This window comes from Balaenoptera musculus, chromosome 21 (genome assembly GCF_009873245.2).
Source record: "Balaenoptera musculus isolate JJ_BM4_2016_0621 chromosome 21, mBalMus1.pri.v3, whole genome shotgun sequence".
NCBI lineage: Eukaryota > Metazoa > Chordata > Mammalia > Artiodactyla > Balaenopteridae > Balaenoptera > Balaenoptera musculus.
In genome coordinates, this window is record NC_045805.1 from 28,361,220 (window position 1) to 28,380,184 (window position 18,965).

An 18,965-nucleotide genomic window follows, 5' to 3' on the forward strand; every position below is an offset into this window, starting at 1 on the left:
GTAGTAGAGACTGAAGATAGGAAGGTTGCCGAGCAGTTTACTTCCAGTTAGCTGTGATGACGTCAGAGAAGATTATGTGTGGAGATAGAAAAATTGGAGGAGAATGACGATGAGAGAGAGATGGTGATAATCCGTTTTCAAAAGGTAGACCTGTCTGAGAAAGGAAAGGCCAACTAAAATTGTTTCTACTGATTAGGGGTATAATGTCAGTGATGGATGATAATGAAATAAAAACCAGAGATGCAGCTGTTGGGGTTCTCCACAGAGAAATGGCAATTGGGCGTATGTGAGCAGATGGGGTTTTGAAGAGTTCAGGAGACAGAGACACAAGAGCTGGAGGCTGAGATATGAAGTGAGAGTTACCCGTGGTTTACTAAACCATGGAGCAGCGTGAAAAGAGTCGGGTTACACAATAAGGAGAAACGGCAGACCTTGTAAATACATATTATTACTGTTTTATCTGGTATAGGATTTGGTGCAGGTGAAAAGTCATTTTTGAGTGTTTTAGGGAATGACTTCCTCTAAAGGTTGCTGGGAGGCCACACCGATCCGAAGTGCCTGCTGCTGCTAGGAGGGAAAGGGAAGAGCTCATAAGAAAAACTCTCAGTTTAGGAAGAACGTGGGTTGGACCTGTGCTGTCCTGCTGGTGACATAAGCAAGCGGTGCTGCAGCCACATGCTTCCTTAGTGACCATTAGCTTCATGCTTCTCCCTGAGTTTCCCCTGGATGAGAGCCTCTCTGTGGAACCCACTATAGTGAACCTTCCAGCGCCGCCCAGCTCATCTTAGTTTCTAAGAGAACTTCTTCTAAGCCACTGGTGTTTCATTAGAGAATGGTTTGGGTCAAGAAAAGATATTTCAATCCAGGGGAAATGTAATCAAAGGATTTATGTGCTTATAAAGCCTTTGGAAAGCCTAGGAGAGCCAAGGTCAGAGAAAGCCACTAGCGATATAAGGAAACCGGCAAGTTTGGTGAGTTGAGGAAAACACAACAGCCCTGAAGCAGATGGTTCTCAGAAGCCCCTGCAAACCTCACACGTGCTGTCAGCTGAAGCCTCTGGGTTTGCTCGCTGCTGTCAGAGGAGCAGCGAGGACGAGGCTTCCGCTCCTTCTCTTCCTTCCAAGTTTAAAACAAGTACTTCTCACGGGCAGAATGGACATGTGAACTCCCTGCTGGAGAGAGCTGTGAAATGTAGTTTTCAGGCTTCCAGCCCCTGCCACGTAGGGGAGAACTGAGGATGGTGGAGAGAGAGTTGCCTCCGAACAGCCCACATTCTGCACAGGGATAAAGTCAATGAAAGTCTGCAGTGTCAACATACAGACCTTCTCTGAGTCCTTGTCTCTACTTCTTGAGACAAAGATCCACTGCCTTTCCCTTGGTTCAGGTTTCAGAACAAACAAAACAAAAACACGACACCCTTACATCCCTTGCTGGGATGTGTGGTAGGGGTTAACGCGTGAGTTCGTTCCTTCGTAATCCCTAAAGCTGGCTCTCTTGTACTCAAGTCTGCAACAATCTAAACTCCATCCCTCCCTGCTGGTCCCCCCCAGCAAGTATCCAAAATCAGGGTCTGTGAGACTTCCTATAGAGAAAATGAGGAAACCAACAAGTGTACAGATTGGAGCTCAGGGATAACTAGGTAACTCATAGTTCCTCAAAGTGGGTAGATTGAATTCTCATCATGGCCTTTGGTCTTAAAACACCTGCTGAGTCCATCACCAGTCACACTTCAGAGACTCAGACTTCCAGACTTGATACATCTTTTGCTGCCTTTCAGCATCAGTATTGGGGGAAATTGTATTTGTAGCAACAGGTGAAAGAGCAAATGAATGGGATGCGGAAAAGAGAAAGAAGGGAGAATGAAGATTACTATAGGCTGGAAATAGGAGGTCATTGCCAAGGACCACAGCCTGATCTGAGTAGGAATGAAAGACATTTTAGTAGATGGAAGATTACCAGTGACTGACCTCTACTTCACATTAGTGTAAAGCCACGTGCCTGAGCCAATTGGTGGCAAGCACCAGCTGGTCATGGGGGAAAGGGGAATGTGTATAGATTTTATAATTTCCCCCCTCATTTAGTGAAAATTGCTTTTGCCACTCAATTGTCTATAAGTCCCTTGAAAGTGGGGACCAGACCTCAATTCTTACTGTTCTTTTCTTGTTTATCTAGTACAGTGTCTGGTTATTAGTAGGCATTGTACACGTAACTGAGAATGGATGAATTGAATGAATGAGGAGTTGGCAAACTAGACTGTTCTGGGGTAGCCTGTTGTGTTTGTGTGTCTCTCTCTGGGGTGTGTGTGTATGATTCTGCAGTAGGTATAATTTTTATGCTGGATACATTTAGCAACATTATGTTTATACAATTTGGCATGAGTTTGTGGTATGGGCATAAGTTCTGGCCAGTCAGTTCTTCAGCATAATTTTCATTTAAGTGAGAAAATATCATCCTACCCCGGGCTTAGGTAGAAGGATGGAGTAGGCATCTAATCCTAGGAGTCTACCCATAGGAGTCTTCTAGAATATTTCTGTCATGGAAAGACATGACGATTAACTTTTGATGGTATTCTTGCTAACTGTGTGAGTCACCAAGTGAAAGCTGAGCTCTTGCAGTGTGGTTTTGGAATTCATATGTTATCAATTGGAATTGACGTTAATTACCTTTGTGCTGCTTGGCATATGCTGGAACATTATTTCTACAACAGTTCCACCAGAGTCGCTTAGGCAATTACCTCTCCTGCCATCACCGTCATCATCATCATCCTAATTATTGTGATTAGGTCCCTCCTGCTCTCTGTTCACCTCAGCCGGGCTCTGCACACCATAGCCCTCTTCTCCCCCCCGTCTCCCCCGCAGGAAGTCCCATTCTCCCGCGTGTGGTGCGGTAACCGGCAGCCCCTGCACTGTGCCTTCTCCCTGGAACGCTACACGCCCACCACCACCCAGCTGTCCTGCAAAATCTGCATCCGGCAGCTCAAAGGCCATGAACAGATCCTCCAAGTGCAGACATCAATCCTCGAGGTGAGTCCTTGGTCTACATGTCCCCGACCCCGTTTCTAAAAGGACATTAAGGACTGTATACCTGTCTCAGTTGTGCTACACATATAGCATGAAAGAGCTTCGAAAGGCACTCACTTTTTGAATCCTCATTACTGATAAGGGAAAATTAACTTCTCCTCAGGCTGAGGATGGAACTGAGCTGCCCACTGGGGCAGGGAAACGCAACCCATCAGAGCATAGGCTCTGTGGAGGGACCTTTGGGGAAGGAATTTGTCCAGGGCTTTTTACACACAAAACCACAATCAATCTAACAGTTCATGGCAGACATGGAATATCAACTGTGATTCATTATTGAACTGAGACACATAACCCTAAGAAGACACAAGGTCACCAGTGGGCTGCTTTTCTGCCGGTTCTGACTAGTTGTTCAGAAGTCAGTTGCCCAATCTGTGTTATTTCATTTTCAAGGCCTTGGTTCCTGATTGTCTTACAATTTCTCTTACCCTCCAGGATCAGGGTTTCTACACATCCTCATTTCCATTAAGCCTAGATTTCATCAATACAATAATATAAGATAGAGTAGATAATAATCTCATTCTACACAGTAAGGACATAGCAGTGCAAAAAGGGATAGGACTTCCTCCAAGGTCATATAACTGAAGGGCAGAGTTAGAATGGGAGTCAGAGGAGAATTCACTTGGGAACTTTTGCAAAAAGACACCTGAAATGCCATGGCTTTGGACTGGCCCTAAACCACTGAATGACTCCATGGCTCTGGACTTGAGCTTATCAAGTAGACAATGGCATTCCCTCCTGAATGGTTATTTGAGGGTAGAGGGAGAGAGTAGCTGAGGCGAGAATCAGGGGAGCTGGTAACGCGTTGTTTAGCAATTCCAACGCAATCCCTGGCTAGTTTAGAAAAACACACATACTGGATTGTTCACCTTAGAACGTGTATGTGTATATATACATATACATACATACACACACATATATATTCACGTATACATATATAAATAATATATAAGCTCAGCAGAAGGTTTAATGCATTTTGTATCCGTACAACTCAATTTCAGGTGCGGTTTTTTCTCAAAACTTGTAGCCTACAAGCATTATCACTTCCCTCCTTTCTCATTGCGGTTCACTGTTTATGCAAAATGAGTGTGGCTAATTCCCCAAATAGTTTTCTCTAAAGTGTGGATGGCTTTCCAAAGAAGTGTGCCTCAAAATTGATAGCTGTCTTAACTGACATGTTTCTACCATATTTGCATTTGTTATTGCCAATTAGCATTATGTGCTAACATAGTTCTGATAGGAAAGGTAGATCCAGAAACCTCAGGCAAGATATTTTTAGAGTCTCTTTCTTGAACAGTCATGGCATATTTAAGACAATTTATTTCAAAGTAAAATACAAATCGTATGGGAGTTTTAAAATTAAAACAAAAGAGAAAATCTAAGAAGAGCTGCACTTCAGAAGAAAGAGTAAAAAGGCAGGACATAAGATGCCTCTGATGAAAATTGCCCTAAATACCTGTCAACAGGTCGACAAAAGAATTCCAGGTTTAAAAGGTTTTTACTTTCTAAGGCACCCAGATATTGAGGATCAATTTCAGCTATTACAGGATATTTGTGTGAAAGGAATGTGATAAGGTTGACACATCCTGGCACCTTTGCTCCTTGCTTAATAAACCCTTGAAGTGCATGGAAAGAAAATGAGCTAATAGGGGCTGCCCTGGTGGCACAGTGGTTAAGAATCTGCCTGCCAATGCAGGGGACACAGGTTCGAGCCCTGGTCTGGGAAGATCCCACATGCTGCGGAGCAACTAAGCCCGTGCACCACAACTACTGAGCCTGTGCTCTAGAGCCCACGAGCCACAACTACTGAAGCCCGCGCACCTAGAGCCCGTTCTCCGCAACGAGAAGCCACCAAAACGAGAAGTCTGCTCACCACAACTAGAGAAAGCCTGCGCGCAGCAATGAAGACCCAACACAGCCAAAAATAAATAAATTAATTAATTAAAAGAAAAGAAAATGAGCTAATAAACATAACCTTCTTTACTCTCCAGTTCCTTTTCTAATGCTTAACAAAGTTTACGATCACTTTGGAAAGCCTTAAAGAACATGACATCACAGTACCTCTTGGTAGATGGAGGCAGAATAATATTTAGACATTCAGTGGTGGACTACAGCAATCTAAGTTGTAGGCTGCTGCATTTTGGAAGCTTTATTAACTTGTTTGATCCTGTAAGGATCATTTAATTAATTGCTTTAAGTGTCCCTGCTGAAATTTGGCCCAGTGCATCCCCATTTCTTTGTACCAAACTCTTATTTCTTAGGCAAATCTCATTGGCCATCATTTTCTACGTCAGAGGAAAATTAATAACTTTCGAAAGCCACTATGTTTCAGGTACCACTTCATGTGCTTTCACATATAACCATCACAGCTCTGTGGATTAGTATTATATCATCACAATTTTACATGATGTAACAGTCTCCAGGAAGTCAACCTTCTTATCCAAGATCATAGAGCTAATAAGATGGGTAGCCAGAGTTCCCAGCTGAGATACTAAACTTTAAGACCAAAGTCTGGATTAATATTCAGTACCACTCCAGGAACTCAACCGAGGAGGTTTAATTTATTCGTCCTAACCATGGGCCTTGTCCATAATATAAGCCCTCTCTTTGGGGGCTTAGGCACAAGTGACAAACATCACAGCATCAGCAATTTTGCCTTTGAGTCTAAAAGTAGATGAAAATTGGGAAGTTCTTTCCTCAAGACTGCAGAAGGATGAGATGTACCTTTTGTGTGTTGGGCTAGAATAAGTGTTCATTCTATACATCTTCACAAATAGAATCTATTTCCTACATGTAGATCTGCCTGCAAAAGGATGTCTTGATTGAATGATCACTCAAGGCCCTTCCAACCCTGGGATTGTTTCATTCCTGGGAAAAGCATATATCTGGTGATAAAAACCATCTTCTTCTCCCTAAAACTGACTTGGTTTTTATGGTAGACAGTTCGAGAAAACTGAAGATACATAAAGCTCTGAGAAAGTGGGAATACCTGGAGAGAGGAGGCAGGATATATTCAAGACATGGGTCTATATCAATCACTGAGTCAAGAATAACAGATCAGTTATTAAAGATCATCATACTTCATGGCCACTATGCTGAAAGATTCTGCTTTAGGTGGTTTTAATAAGTTAGTAATAAAGTGTCATTGTTTAATAATAATAAAGAACTAAAATTTTTGAAACTTTCAATAGATATCTTTGAAATATGTATTTTAATATCTCACCCACCAAAAAAAAAAAAAATCCTCACATATCTGGGCTCACAGCTCCCCCTTCCTACCTTACTTTAAAATGGATTGCCTTAGTCTCACTATATTTCGAGATTTTAGCAATGGAACCATGAGAGGTAAAATATATATGTGTGTGTGTGTGTGTGTGTGTGTGTGTGTGTGTGTATATATATATATAATACAAAACATTGATTTTAAATTAATTAATGCAGTGAGCATCCTCACTGAAGGCATTTGGTTCTTTATGTTCAGCTCCACATCCATCATATTCCTTCATGCCTCATATCTAAATGGTTTTCCAAATAACCATTCATATCATTCTCAAATTTAAAAATTATTTCAGTGGTCAAGGTAATATATCTTTTCTGTTCTTTAGAGTAGCCATTATTGTGTCAATCTTTGGAAGCAGGTTGGTCTCCTTAAATTTAACCCAACTACATTACCTAATGATGATAGCCAACTGACACTCTATAAAGCAACAGTATTGTGGACTAAAGCAAAGTAAGTTTGCTAATATTGAGCAGAAGGGAAGAATCCCCAAGTCATTTATTTCCTCCTTCCTTATTAATGTAATAATATTAAAGAATCTATCTTTTGGTAGAAACAACTTATAATGGGAATCTTGCATGTTAAAATTTTCCATTCAAGAAATTCTCTTATCTTTCTTCTAAAAGTGGTAGAAGTTGGGGGATGATGTGTCTGTTACAAAGTAGACAGAATACTTGGAATTCCTCACTGATTTACAGCTCCCATATTAACCAGGTAGCAGCACCTTATCTCCTATGTTCAGAGCATGAAAATCTACTGTTCCTCTGCATATTTAATTTAAACAGAAGATGTGATGCATCCGCTGGATTCTTATTACTCGGCCCAGATGTCTTTTAGAACGTATCATAAATTTTATATAAAGTGTCATCCTTACACATGGGAAATATTTAAATTTGGAAACTTTACAAGGGACATGGGAGCCCATTTATTAAAGTGTAGTAAGTAGAAAAAATACATATTTTTACAAGTCAGTCTCATGTAATACTTTATTCACCTTTAAATCGTACCACTCTGTCCATTTAACAGGAAAGACAGAGCTTGGTCGAGTTGGTCAAATCATAGATGCCATGAGGGCATCTGTCTGTGTCTATTGCCATCTTTTCACGTGGATACACTGTGTTTTCAGTTTCACTGGCAAGCCACCTTTTCACATGTTAACACCCTTTAGTGCCATTTTACAATGACCATTACCATGTTATCCTGTACAGAATTCCTTTTATTCTCTCTCTCAATGGTTTTTTACTATTCTTTTTAAGGACATTACCATGCCTTAAATCAGGAAATTTTTAAAGAAATGATTCCTACTTGATTTGTATTTTTAAAGGCTAGAAGAAATTTTACATACCATGATAAAAAATGATATATCTTGTAACCTATTTTATGCAGTGAGAAGCCTGAGGTGGTTTATTTTATGAACATCTTATATATCAGAAAAGCACTGGGCTCATTGGTTCAAGATGGCGGAGTAGACAGACAGGTGCTCCCTCCCTCTTGTGAGAGCACTGGATTCACAACTAACTGCTGAACAATCATCAACAGGAAGACACTGGAACTCACCAAAAAAAATACCTCACATCCAAAGACAAAGGAGAAGCTGCAATGAGATGGTAGGAGGGGCGTAATCACAATAAAATCAAATCCCATAACCACTGGGTGGGTGACTCACAAACTGGAGAACACTTATACCACAGAGGTCCACCCACTGGAGTGAAGGTTCTGAGCCCCATGTCAGGCTTCCCAACCTGGGGGTCTGGTAACAGAAGGAGGAATTCCTAGAGAATCAGACTTGGAAGTCTAGAGGGATTTGATTGTAGGACTTCGACAGGACTGGGGGAAACACAGACTGCACTCTTGGAGGGCACACACAAAGTAGTGTGCACATCAGGACCCAGGGGAAGGAGCAGTGACCCCATAGGACACTGAACCAGGCCTACCTGCTAGTGTTGGAGGGTCTCCTGCAGAGGTGGGGGGTGGCTGTGGCTCACCACGGGGACAAGGACACTGGCAGCACAAGTTCTGGGAAGTACTCCTTAGCATGAGCCCTCCCAGAGCCTGCCATTAGCCCCACCAAAGAGCCTGTAGCCTCCAGTGCTGGGTTGCCTCAGGCCAAACAACCAACAGGGAGGGAACCCAGCCCCACCCAACAGCAGACAAACGGATTAAACTTTTACTGAGCTCTGGCCACCAGAACAACACCCAGCTCTACCCACCACCAGTCCCTCCCATCAGGAAGCTTGCACAAGCCTCTTAGATAGCCTCATCCACCAGAGGGCAGACAGCAGAAGCAAGAAGAACTACAATCCTGCAGCCTATGGAACAAAAACCACATTCACAGAAAGACAGACAAAATGAAAACAGAGGACTATGTACCAGATGAAGGAACAAAGTAAAACCCCAGAAAAACAATTAAATGAAGTGGAGATAGGCAACCTTCCAGAAAAAGACTAGGCAACCTTCCAGAAAAAGAATTCAGAATAATGATAGTGAAGATGATCCAGGACCTCAGAAAAAGAAAGGAGGCAAAGATCGAGAAGATGCAAGAAATGTTTAACAAAGATCTAGAAGAATTAAAGAACAAACAAACAGATGAACAATACAATAACTGAAATGGAAAATACACTAGAAGGAATCAATAGGAGAATAACTGAGGCAGAAGAACGGATAAATGACCTAGAAGACAGAATGGTGGAATTCACTGCCATGGAACAAAATAAAGAAAAAAGAATGAAAAGAAATGAAGACAGCCTAAGAGACCTCTGAGACAACATTAAACCTGCCAACATTCGCATTATAGGGGTCCCAGAATGAGGAGAGAGAGAGAAAGGACCCGAGAAAATACTTGAAGAGATTATAGTCAAAAATTTCCCTAACACGGGAAAGGAAATAGCCACCCAAGTCCAGGAAGCGCAGAGAGTCCCAGGCAGGATAAACCCAAGGAGAAACACGCCAAGACACGTAGTAATCAAATTGACAAAAATTAAAGACAAAGAAAAATTATTGAAACAAGGGAAAAATGACAACATACAAGGGAACTCCAGTAAGGTTAACAGCTGATTTCTCAGCAGAAACTCTACAAGCCAGAAGGGAGTGGCATGATATATTTAAAGTGATGAAAGGGAAGAACCTACAACCAAGATTACTCTACCCAGAAAGGATCTCATTCAGATTCGATTGAGAAATCAAAAGCTTTACAGACAACCAAAAGCTAAGAGAATTCAGCACCACCAAACCAGCTCTACAACAAATGCTAAAGGAACTTCTCTAAGTGGGAAACACAAGAGAAGAAAAGCACCTACAAAAACAAATGCAAAACAATTCAGAATATGGTAATAGGAACATACATATCGATAATTACCTTAAATGTAAATGGATTAAATGCTCCAACCAAAGCACACAGGCTCACTGAATGGATACAAGAACAAGACCCATATATATGCTGTCTACAAGAGACCCACTTCAGACCTAGGGACACATACAGACTGAAAGTGAGGGGATGGAAAAAAGATATTCCATGCAAATGGAAATCAAAAGAAAGCTGGAGTAGCAATACTCAGATAAAATAGACTTTAAAATAAAGAATGTTACAAGAGACAAGGAAGGACACTACATAATGATCAAGAGGATCAATCCAAGAAGAAGATATAACAATTATAAATATATATGCACCCAACATAGGAGCACATCAATACATAAGGCAGCTGCTAACAGCTATAAAAGAGGAACTCGACAGTAACACAGTAATAGTGGGGGACATTAAGACCTCACTTACACCAATGGACAGATCATGCAGACAGAAAATTCATAAGGAACCACAAGCTTTAAATGACACAATAAACCAGATAGATTTAATTGATATTTATAGGACATTCCATCCAAAAACAGCAGATTACACTTTCTTCTCTAGTGAACACAGAACATTCTCCAGGGTAGATCACATCTTGGCTCACAAAGCAAGCCTCAGTAAATTTAAGAAAATTGAAATCATATCAGGCATTTTTCTGACCACAATGCTATGAGATTAGAAATCAATTACAGCAAAAAACTATAAAAAACACAAACACATGGAGGTTAAACAATACGTTACTAAATAACCAAGAGATCACTGAAGAAATCAAAGAGGAAATAAAAAAACACCTAGAGACAAATGACAATGAAAACACGTTTTCGTTGGGATGCAGCAAAAGCAGTTCTAACAAGGAACTTTATAGCACTACAATCCTACCTCAAGAAACAAGAAAAATCTCAAACAATCTAACCTTACACCTAAAGGAACTAGAGAAAGAAGAACAAACAAAACCCAAAGTTAGTAGAAGGAAAGAAATCATAAAGATCAGAGCAGAAATAAATGAAATAGAAACAAAGAAAGCAATAGCAAAGGTCAATAAAACTAGAGGCTTGTTGCTTGAGAAGATAAACAAAATTGGCAAACGATTAGCCAGACTCATCAAGAAAAAGAGGGAGAGGACTCAAATCAATAGTATTAAAAATGAAAAAGGAGAAGTTACAACAGACACCTCAGAAATACAAAGCATCCTAAGACACTACTATAAGCAACTCTATGCCAATAAAATGGACAACCTGGAAGAAATGGACAAATTCTTAGAAAGGTATAACCTTCCAAGACTGAACCAGGAAGAAATAGAAAATATGAACAGACCAATCACAAGTAATGAAATTGAAACTGTGATTAAAAATCTTCCAACAAACAAAAGTCCAGGACGAGATGGCTTCACAGGTGAATTCTATCAAACATTTAGAGAAGCACTAACACCCATCCTTCTCAAACTCTTCCAAAAAATTGCAGAGGAAGGAACACTCCCAAACTCATTCTATGATGCCACCATAACCCAGATACCAAAGCCAGACAGAGATACTACAATAAAAGAAAATTACAGGCCAATATCACTGATGCGTATAGATTCAAAAATCCTCGAGAAAATACTAGCAGAATCCAATCACACATTAAAAGGATCATACATCACGATCAAGTGGGATTTACCCCAGGGATGCAAAGATTCTTCAATATATGCAAATCAATCAATGTGATACACCATATTAACAAACTGAAGAATAAAAACCATATGATCATCTCAATAGATGCAGAAAAAGCTTTTGACAAAATTCAGCACCCATTTATGATAAAAACGCTCCAGAAAGTGAGCATAGAGGGAACCTACCTCAACATAATAGAGGCCATATACAACAAACCCACAGCAAACATCATTCTCAATGGTGAAAAACTGAAAGCATTTCCTTTAAGATCAGGAACAAGACAAGGATGTCCACTCTCACCACTATTATTCAACGTAGCTTTTGAAGTCCTAGCCATGGCAATCAGAGGAGAAAAAGAAATAAAAGGAATACAACTCGGAAAAGAAGAAGTAAAACTGTCACTGTTTGCAGATGACATGATACTATACATAGAGAATCCTAAAGATGCCATCAGAAAACTACTATAGCTAATCAATGAATTTGATAAAGTTGCAGGATACAAAATTAATGCACAGATATCTCTTGCATTTCTATACACTAACAACGAAAGATCAGAAAGAGAAATTAAGGAAACGATCCCATTCACCACTGCAACAAAAAAGTAAAATACCTAGGAATAAACCTACCTAAGGAGGTAAAAGACTGTACTCAGAAAACTATAAGACACTGATGAAAGAAATCAAAGATGACACAAATAGATGGAGAGATATACCATGTTCTTGGATTGGAAGAATCAATATTGTGAAATGACTATACTCCCAAAAGCAATCTACAGATTCAATGCAATCCCTATCAAATTACCAGTGGCATTTTTTACAGAACTAGAACAAAAAATCTTAAAATTTGTATGGAGACACAAAAGACCCTGAATAGCCAAAGCAGTCTTGAGGGAAATAAATGGAGCTGGAGCAATCAGACTCCCTGACTTCAGATTATACGACAAAGCTACAGTAATCAAGACAATATGGTACTGGCACAAAAACAGAGACATAGATCAATGGAACAGGATAGAAAGTCCAGAGATAAACCCACGCACCTATGGTTAACTAATTTATGACAAAGGAGGCAAGGATATACAGTGGAGAAAAGACAGTCTCTTCAATAAGTGGTGCTGGGAAAACTGGACAGCTACATGTAAGAGAAAGAAATTAGAACACTCTCTAACACCATACACAAAAGTAAACTCAAAATGGATTAAAGACCTATATGTAAGACCAGACACTATAAAACTTAGAGGAAAACATAGGAAGAAAACTCTTTGACATAAATCACAGCAAGATCTTTTTTGACCCACCTCCTAGAGTAATGGAAATAAAAACAAAGATAACCAAATGGGACCTAATGAAACTTAAAAGCTTTTGCACAGCCAAGGAAACTATAAACAAAATGAGAAGACAACCCTCAAAATGGGAGAAAATATTTGCAAATGAATCAAAGGATTAATCTCCAAAATATATAAACAGCTCATGCAGCTCAATATTAAAAAAACAAACAACCCAATCCAAAAATGGGCAGAAGACCTAAATAGACATTTCTCCAAAGAAGACATAGAGATGGCCAAGAGGCACATGAAAAGCTGCTCAACATCACTAATCATTAGAGAAATGCATATCAAAACTACAATGAGGTATCATCTCACACCAGTCAGAATGGGCATCATCAGAAAATCTACAAACAACAAATGCTGGAGAGGGTGTGGAGAAAAGGGAACCTTCTTGCACTGTTGGTGGGAATATAAATTGAGACAGCCACTATGGAGAACAGTATGGAGGTTCCTTAAAAAACTAAAAAGAGAATTACCATATGACTCAGCAATCCCACTACTGGGCATATACTCAGTGAAAACCATAATTCAAAAAGACACATGCACCCCAGTGTTCATTGCAGCACTATTTACAATAGCCAGGTCATGGGAGCAACCTAAATGCCCATCGACAGACGAATGGATAAAGAAGAAGTGGTACAAATATACAATGGAATATTACTCAGCCATAAAAAGGAACAAAATTGAGTTATTTGTAGTGAGGTGGATGGACCTAGAGACTGTCATACAGAGTGAAGTAAGTCAGAAAGAGAAAAACAAATACCATATGCTAACACATATATGTGGAATCTAGAAAAATGGTACAGATGAACTGACTTGCAAGGTATAAATAGAGACAAAGATGTAGAGAACGTATGGACACCAAGGGGGGAAAGTGGGGGGGATGAATTGGGAGACTGGGATTGACATATATACGCTAATATGTATAAAATAGATAACTAATAAGAACTTGCTGTATAAAATAATATATAAAATAAAGACAAAAAAAAGAAAAGAATTGACTACTCTGCCAAAAATAACTGCTTATCTAATCAATTTCTGTTCACTCAATAGCTACCCATCCTTCAAGGTCAACTCAAATGCCTCCTCCATGAAGCTCTACTACTCTTAATTCTTGAAACACAATGCTAATATCACTCAGAGAGCATTTTTCTGGACCACCCTGCTCTGTGGATTTTTGGTACTTGTCTTGATGCAGGGTGATGTAGTGAAGTGAGTCCTGGTAAAGGTATTAGGGTATCGGAATTCTAGTTTTAGCTATGGCACCAATTACCTGGGTGACTTCTACCAAAGTTTATAACCCCTGTGGAGTCTATAAAAAATGTCAAAGACTGATTAGGAAATTGAGGCTGAGGGAAGTCCTGTAGCATCCAAGGTCATTGAGCTATGAAATGTGAACTTCAAAGCAAGATCTTTCTGACTCTGAAAGCCACACTTTTTCTGTTAGTCCATCCTAACCTCCAAAACTGGAAGAATTTTGATGAGCGTTGTTCTATAATAGTCAAGGGAATAGAACTAAAACCAGTAAGTAGAATCTGTTTAATCTGATAACATGTACTTTGAAGTTCCAAGAGTAAGATATAACATGCAGCATTTCTCAAAAAGTATTTGACCATGTGACTGCTTTTTCTTGGAACATCTTCTGAGATACCCTGTGGGAATACTGGGTTAAGGCATTATGTTTCCAAAACATCCCCCCATATGTAACTGTGTTAAATGGTTACAGAAAGACAAAACACATTATCATTAATTAATAAGATCTTTGCATGAACTAGTTTCCTCAATTAACAGATTTCTGGAGATGTAAGACATACCAAGTCTGAAGGCTTATAGCTCCGTGAGCCTGGACACTAGCCAAGAAGGGCTTCCATGGCTGTGGTGTCCACAGAAGGAGATGTGTAAATGTCAGGAAAACATCAGGGGAAGCTCACAGGGGCAGTTCAGGAAGGGCATGTGTTGACTTAAAGGACAGCCCAAGTCGACAAGTTCCTAATGCAAAGGATAGTTTCTTGGGGTCTAAACAGTGCTAACTAGTCCCTTAACCCGACCTCAGATTTGTGTTTTAATTTCCCTTTGCATTAGTTTTCTTCTCTTGCATAACAAATTACCACAAATCTATCAGAAAAAAACAACACCCGCTTATTGTCCCACATTTTTTGAGGTCAGAAGTCTAAGCATGGCCTAACTGGGTTCTCTGATCAGGATCTCACAAGGCTGAGGTCAAGGTGGTGGTGGCAGTAGTACATTCTCATCTGGAGCTCAGAGGTTTGTCCCCAAATTTATTAGGGTTGTTGACAAATTCAGGTCCTTGTGGCTGTAGGACTGAAGCCCCCAATTTCTTGCTGGCTGTCGGACAGGGCTCACTCTCAGCTCCTAGGGGACACCCTCAGTTCCTAGCTTCACCCCCTCCCGCCCCCAACCATAAGCAGTTCACAGCGTGGCTATTTGCTTCCTTCCAGGCCAGCAGGAGAGACACCTCCAGTTAGGAGCTGCATCTTCTCTCTTTTAAGAGCCACTTGATTAGGTCAGGTCCACCCCGGAAAAATCTCTCTTCGTCAATGCATAGTCAACTGATGAGGGACTTGCAGAATCCCTTTTGCCTTGTATCCCATCATAATCACAGGAGTGATTCAACTACCTTTCAAGCCTTAAAATTCTGTTAGTCCATATAAACTTTCAGCAACTATTCTGATATGATGGAGGGATGTGTGATTTCACATTGGATATGACGATCTAATTGTTATGATGTATAACTAATCCTCACTGGACGGCTCTTAAGTCAGAAGAGTGGGCAGACAGCAGGCAGAAGCTCTCCAGCCTGCAGCTCTCCGCTCGCTAGTCCAGGTCTCATCGCTGACTCGTGGCTGCCTCCCATTTTACAAAAGCAATTTAATTCTGAAACAAAGCCAAAATATTTACTAGAGAATCACACTTGAGGCCTGGGAGAAACACACACTTGAAAATGATCAACATACAATCAGGTCCCCTTTGTAGCTTTCCTGACACGTGGCTTCCCAGCCAGCTCCTTTGATCAGCACATTCTTCTCTGATCAGCTCTGACTCTCAGAAGGTCTCCTTACAGTGAACTGAAATCTGTCATCTGGTAGCTTCTTCCTACTGATTCTAGATTTTTTTTTTTTTTTTTTGAGAAGTAAAAAAAAATCTAATTCTGCTCTCACCTGACACCTCCTTGGATGTAGGAAGCTGAAGATTGTGACTCCCCTGAGTGGAAGAGGCTTTGGTAAAGCTCCAGTACACGGTTTCCTAGGCTACTAGAGACATTATTTACTATTTTGGAAGAGAGGGGAACTTGTCAGTGTATTTTATAGACTCCATCACAACAGGCAAGCATTTTTTGCATGTGTGTTAACACAACTTTTCTTAAAAAAATAAAAGTGTTGATCAGAAAGGCTTCTACTTAGATCTGATCCTGCTTTCCTTATTTTGTTTACAGAATGAAAGAGAGACCATCACTTTCTTCGCACAAGAGGACAGCACTTTCCCTGCACAGACTGGCCCCAAAGCCTTCAAAATTCCCTACTCCATCAGACAGCGGATTTGTGCTACATTTGACACACCCAATGCCAAAGGCAAAGACTGGCAGATGTTAGCACAGAAAAACAGCATCAACAGGTAATTGGGGGCAACTTCAAAAAGAGGGTTTTACTAAAAGAGCTTGAAAAAGAAAATGGGGCGGGTGTATCCACGTGGTTTCCAGGCCCTGATATCTGTATGGATTTCTCTGGCTGTATTTCATGTGAAGTCTGGACAAGGAAGTGGGAAAAGAACAAAAATATGACACAGTGTGTGGCCCTTCCTGCCACCCCCCTCTGCCTTTGGGGACGTTACAGAAAAGTCCTACTTTAGTCCTGGTCCCATCTCCAGGTTTGCTAATTGGGCCCCCATAATGGAGGTTTAGACTTTGTCATCTTGGTGCTGGTGAGGGATCCCAGAGTCTTGAGACAGTGATGGAGAAACAAAGAAGCAAGTTTCTCACACCTCATCCCTCCCATCGGGTAACCTTAAGTGTTATTTAACCCCTAATAAGGATATGCTCAGCCTGAAGAAGTGGGTGTGTGAATATAAAAAAGGAAGTTTGAGATACCTCTCAGGTCTGAAGGCAGAGGGCATTAAACAAGCAAAAGCAAAAGTCTGCTGCTTAAACCGACACTATTCATTACTGGGCTACTGTTGTGGTTGAGTTGAAAGGGGAATAGAGAGATTCATAGTGGGCGCTCGTACTTTGATGAGAAAAAGCAGGGCTAATGCTATTCAGAGCAGCACTGATGGGGAGGCCAGTTAGGGCTCAGCTTGAGGGATGACTGGTGGGGAAAAGGCATTGACAAACAGGATCTCCTCTCTCCCTAACCCACGCCGCAAACCCCAGAATGAAAAGAGAACAAGTTTTCCCAGCACCCTTTTCCTTCCCTTTCCTTTGGTACTTTTTTTTTTTCTTTTGAGACAAAGCCTTATTTTTCTTACTGTTTGGCTTACTCTGTCATTTCCATTTTTTTTGTTCTTTGTTTTCACAGACATCCTACCTGACTCTTTCTTCTCTGAAAGGAAGGTAGATGTCTGCCAAGAAAGGAAAGAGGGCTGCTCCCTGTTTCAAAAGGGATCCAGAATCCAAGAACGAAGGGCCCAACTAGAAAGCAGTCAGACTCAGAGAGGAAAATCAAGAGAGAAGGCATGGCTGTAAGAGAAAATGGCATTTACAGACAGGCAGGCCCAAAAAGAACACATTCTTGAAAAAGGCAGATAGTGAAAATGAGAGAATACAAAAATGTCTGAGTGTATAGGGGAAAAAAAATTAGGTTGAATTTTTCCCAGCAACTTTGATAAAGGATGAGACGTGTCGTGTATAACCTATGAACACCATGACTATGTCAGGTTCACTTTCTGATCAACCTGGGGACAAGAATGAAAAACTCAGCCAGAGGACAGAATTTGGTCTAAAGAAAGAAAAATGAACATTGGGCAGGGACTCAGAAGCTCTGTACAGCAGCCCTGGTTCTGCAGCTAATACCAGTCTGCCCAAACACATCACTTACCATCCCTATGTTACTTTTTCTACAGATGCAATTCATAGAATTCAAACTACATTAACTCTCTAATCCATTCTGGCAATAAGAGTTGATGATTTTTAATTCACAAGAAAATAATTGCCACAAAATATCTACCTACCCATGGATGCTGGCATTAATTTGCTAAAGAAGCACGTGCATGTTCCTGCCTTGTTCATTTTATTCTCCACTTACAGTAAACATACAAGAACTACACAGGCCGCCTCCAAAGCCATCAGTTTCTGACCTTGCACAGTAGGGAAAACGCATTTCAAACTGGGAGACTAAGGCTAGCATCCTTTTGTGTCTGGGCTCTAATGAGCAGTAAATAGCTACACAGGAGCACGGCTTGTCCCCTCCAATGTCGGGGTCAAAAAAGGCAACCATTTGATGTGCCTGCTTGTTTTTGCTTGCTTTTGTTTCTCCCTAAGACCCCTCTCTCCAGGAAAGCCTAAACGTCCTTAGTATACAAAATTCAAACAACCTACTTTATGGAAAGTTTCTAACATGGTTCTAAGAAAATGTCTATTTTAAATAAATGTTAGTTAGTCCCTTTGAAGTGTTCACAATTAATAGCAAGTTAGAATGCACGGAATCTTTGTATTTAAATAAGGTTTGATCTTTAAACCTTATTTAGCTACCATATTCAACTTCAGTGAATGGCATTTCCTTCCTCTTTATTCTCTAGCTTAACTCTCCAACAGTAGTCTCATTATGGAGTAAGAACAATTCAAACTAGGGGTTAGCAGGCTTTTTTCTGTTAAAGACCCAGAGACAGTAAATAGGTTAGGCCATGTATGATCTATTGCAACTACTCAGCAATTATTCAACTCTGCTTCTGCGGTGTGAGAACAGCCACAGGAAATATCTAAACAAACAGGCGGGGCTGTGTCCCAATAAACATTATTTACGAAAGGAGGCAATGTATTTGGCCTACAGTACGTGGTCTGCTGACCCCTCATTTAAATGAGTCTGCTCTCATTTAGTAAAACTTTCATAGGACCGGTTGCTGCAGTCAGAGTTACACCTGAGGCTAAGCTAAGGCACAGGATAAGGTCCCTTTCTGCAAGCTGGTGCTGTTCCGGCAGAGACGGCCACGAAGATATTCAGAAAAGCCAAAAGAGAAAGATGATGGAAAATCACCTCGCACCATGTTAGCTAATCCTTATTCTCATTTTGCAGAAATTGTCAAGTTCATTATACGTTTTCACTACTGTAGCAAAAATGTATCT

At 40.6% G+C, this 18,965-nt stretch overlaps 1 protein-coding gene across 1 annotated transcript in view; it reads left to right on the top strand.

Annotated features, from left to right (window-relative positions):
• UNC5D (unc-5 netrin receptor D) overlaps nucleotides 1-18,965 on the top strand; it is a 288,529-nt gene that overhangs the window by 257,273 nt on the left and 12,291 nt on the right. The window contains exons 15-16 of the mRNA XM_036838629.1: nucleotides 2,859-3,023; nucleotides 16,125-16,303. Of these exons, the coding sequence (XP_036694524.1) occupies nucleotides 2,859-3,023; nucleotides 16,125-16,303 (344 nt within the window). The remainder of the gene's footprint in view (nucleotides 1-2,858; nucleotides 3,024-16,124; nucleotides 16,304-18,965) is intronic.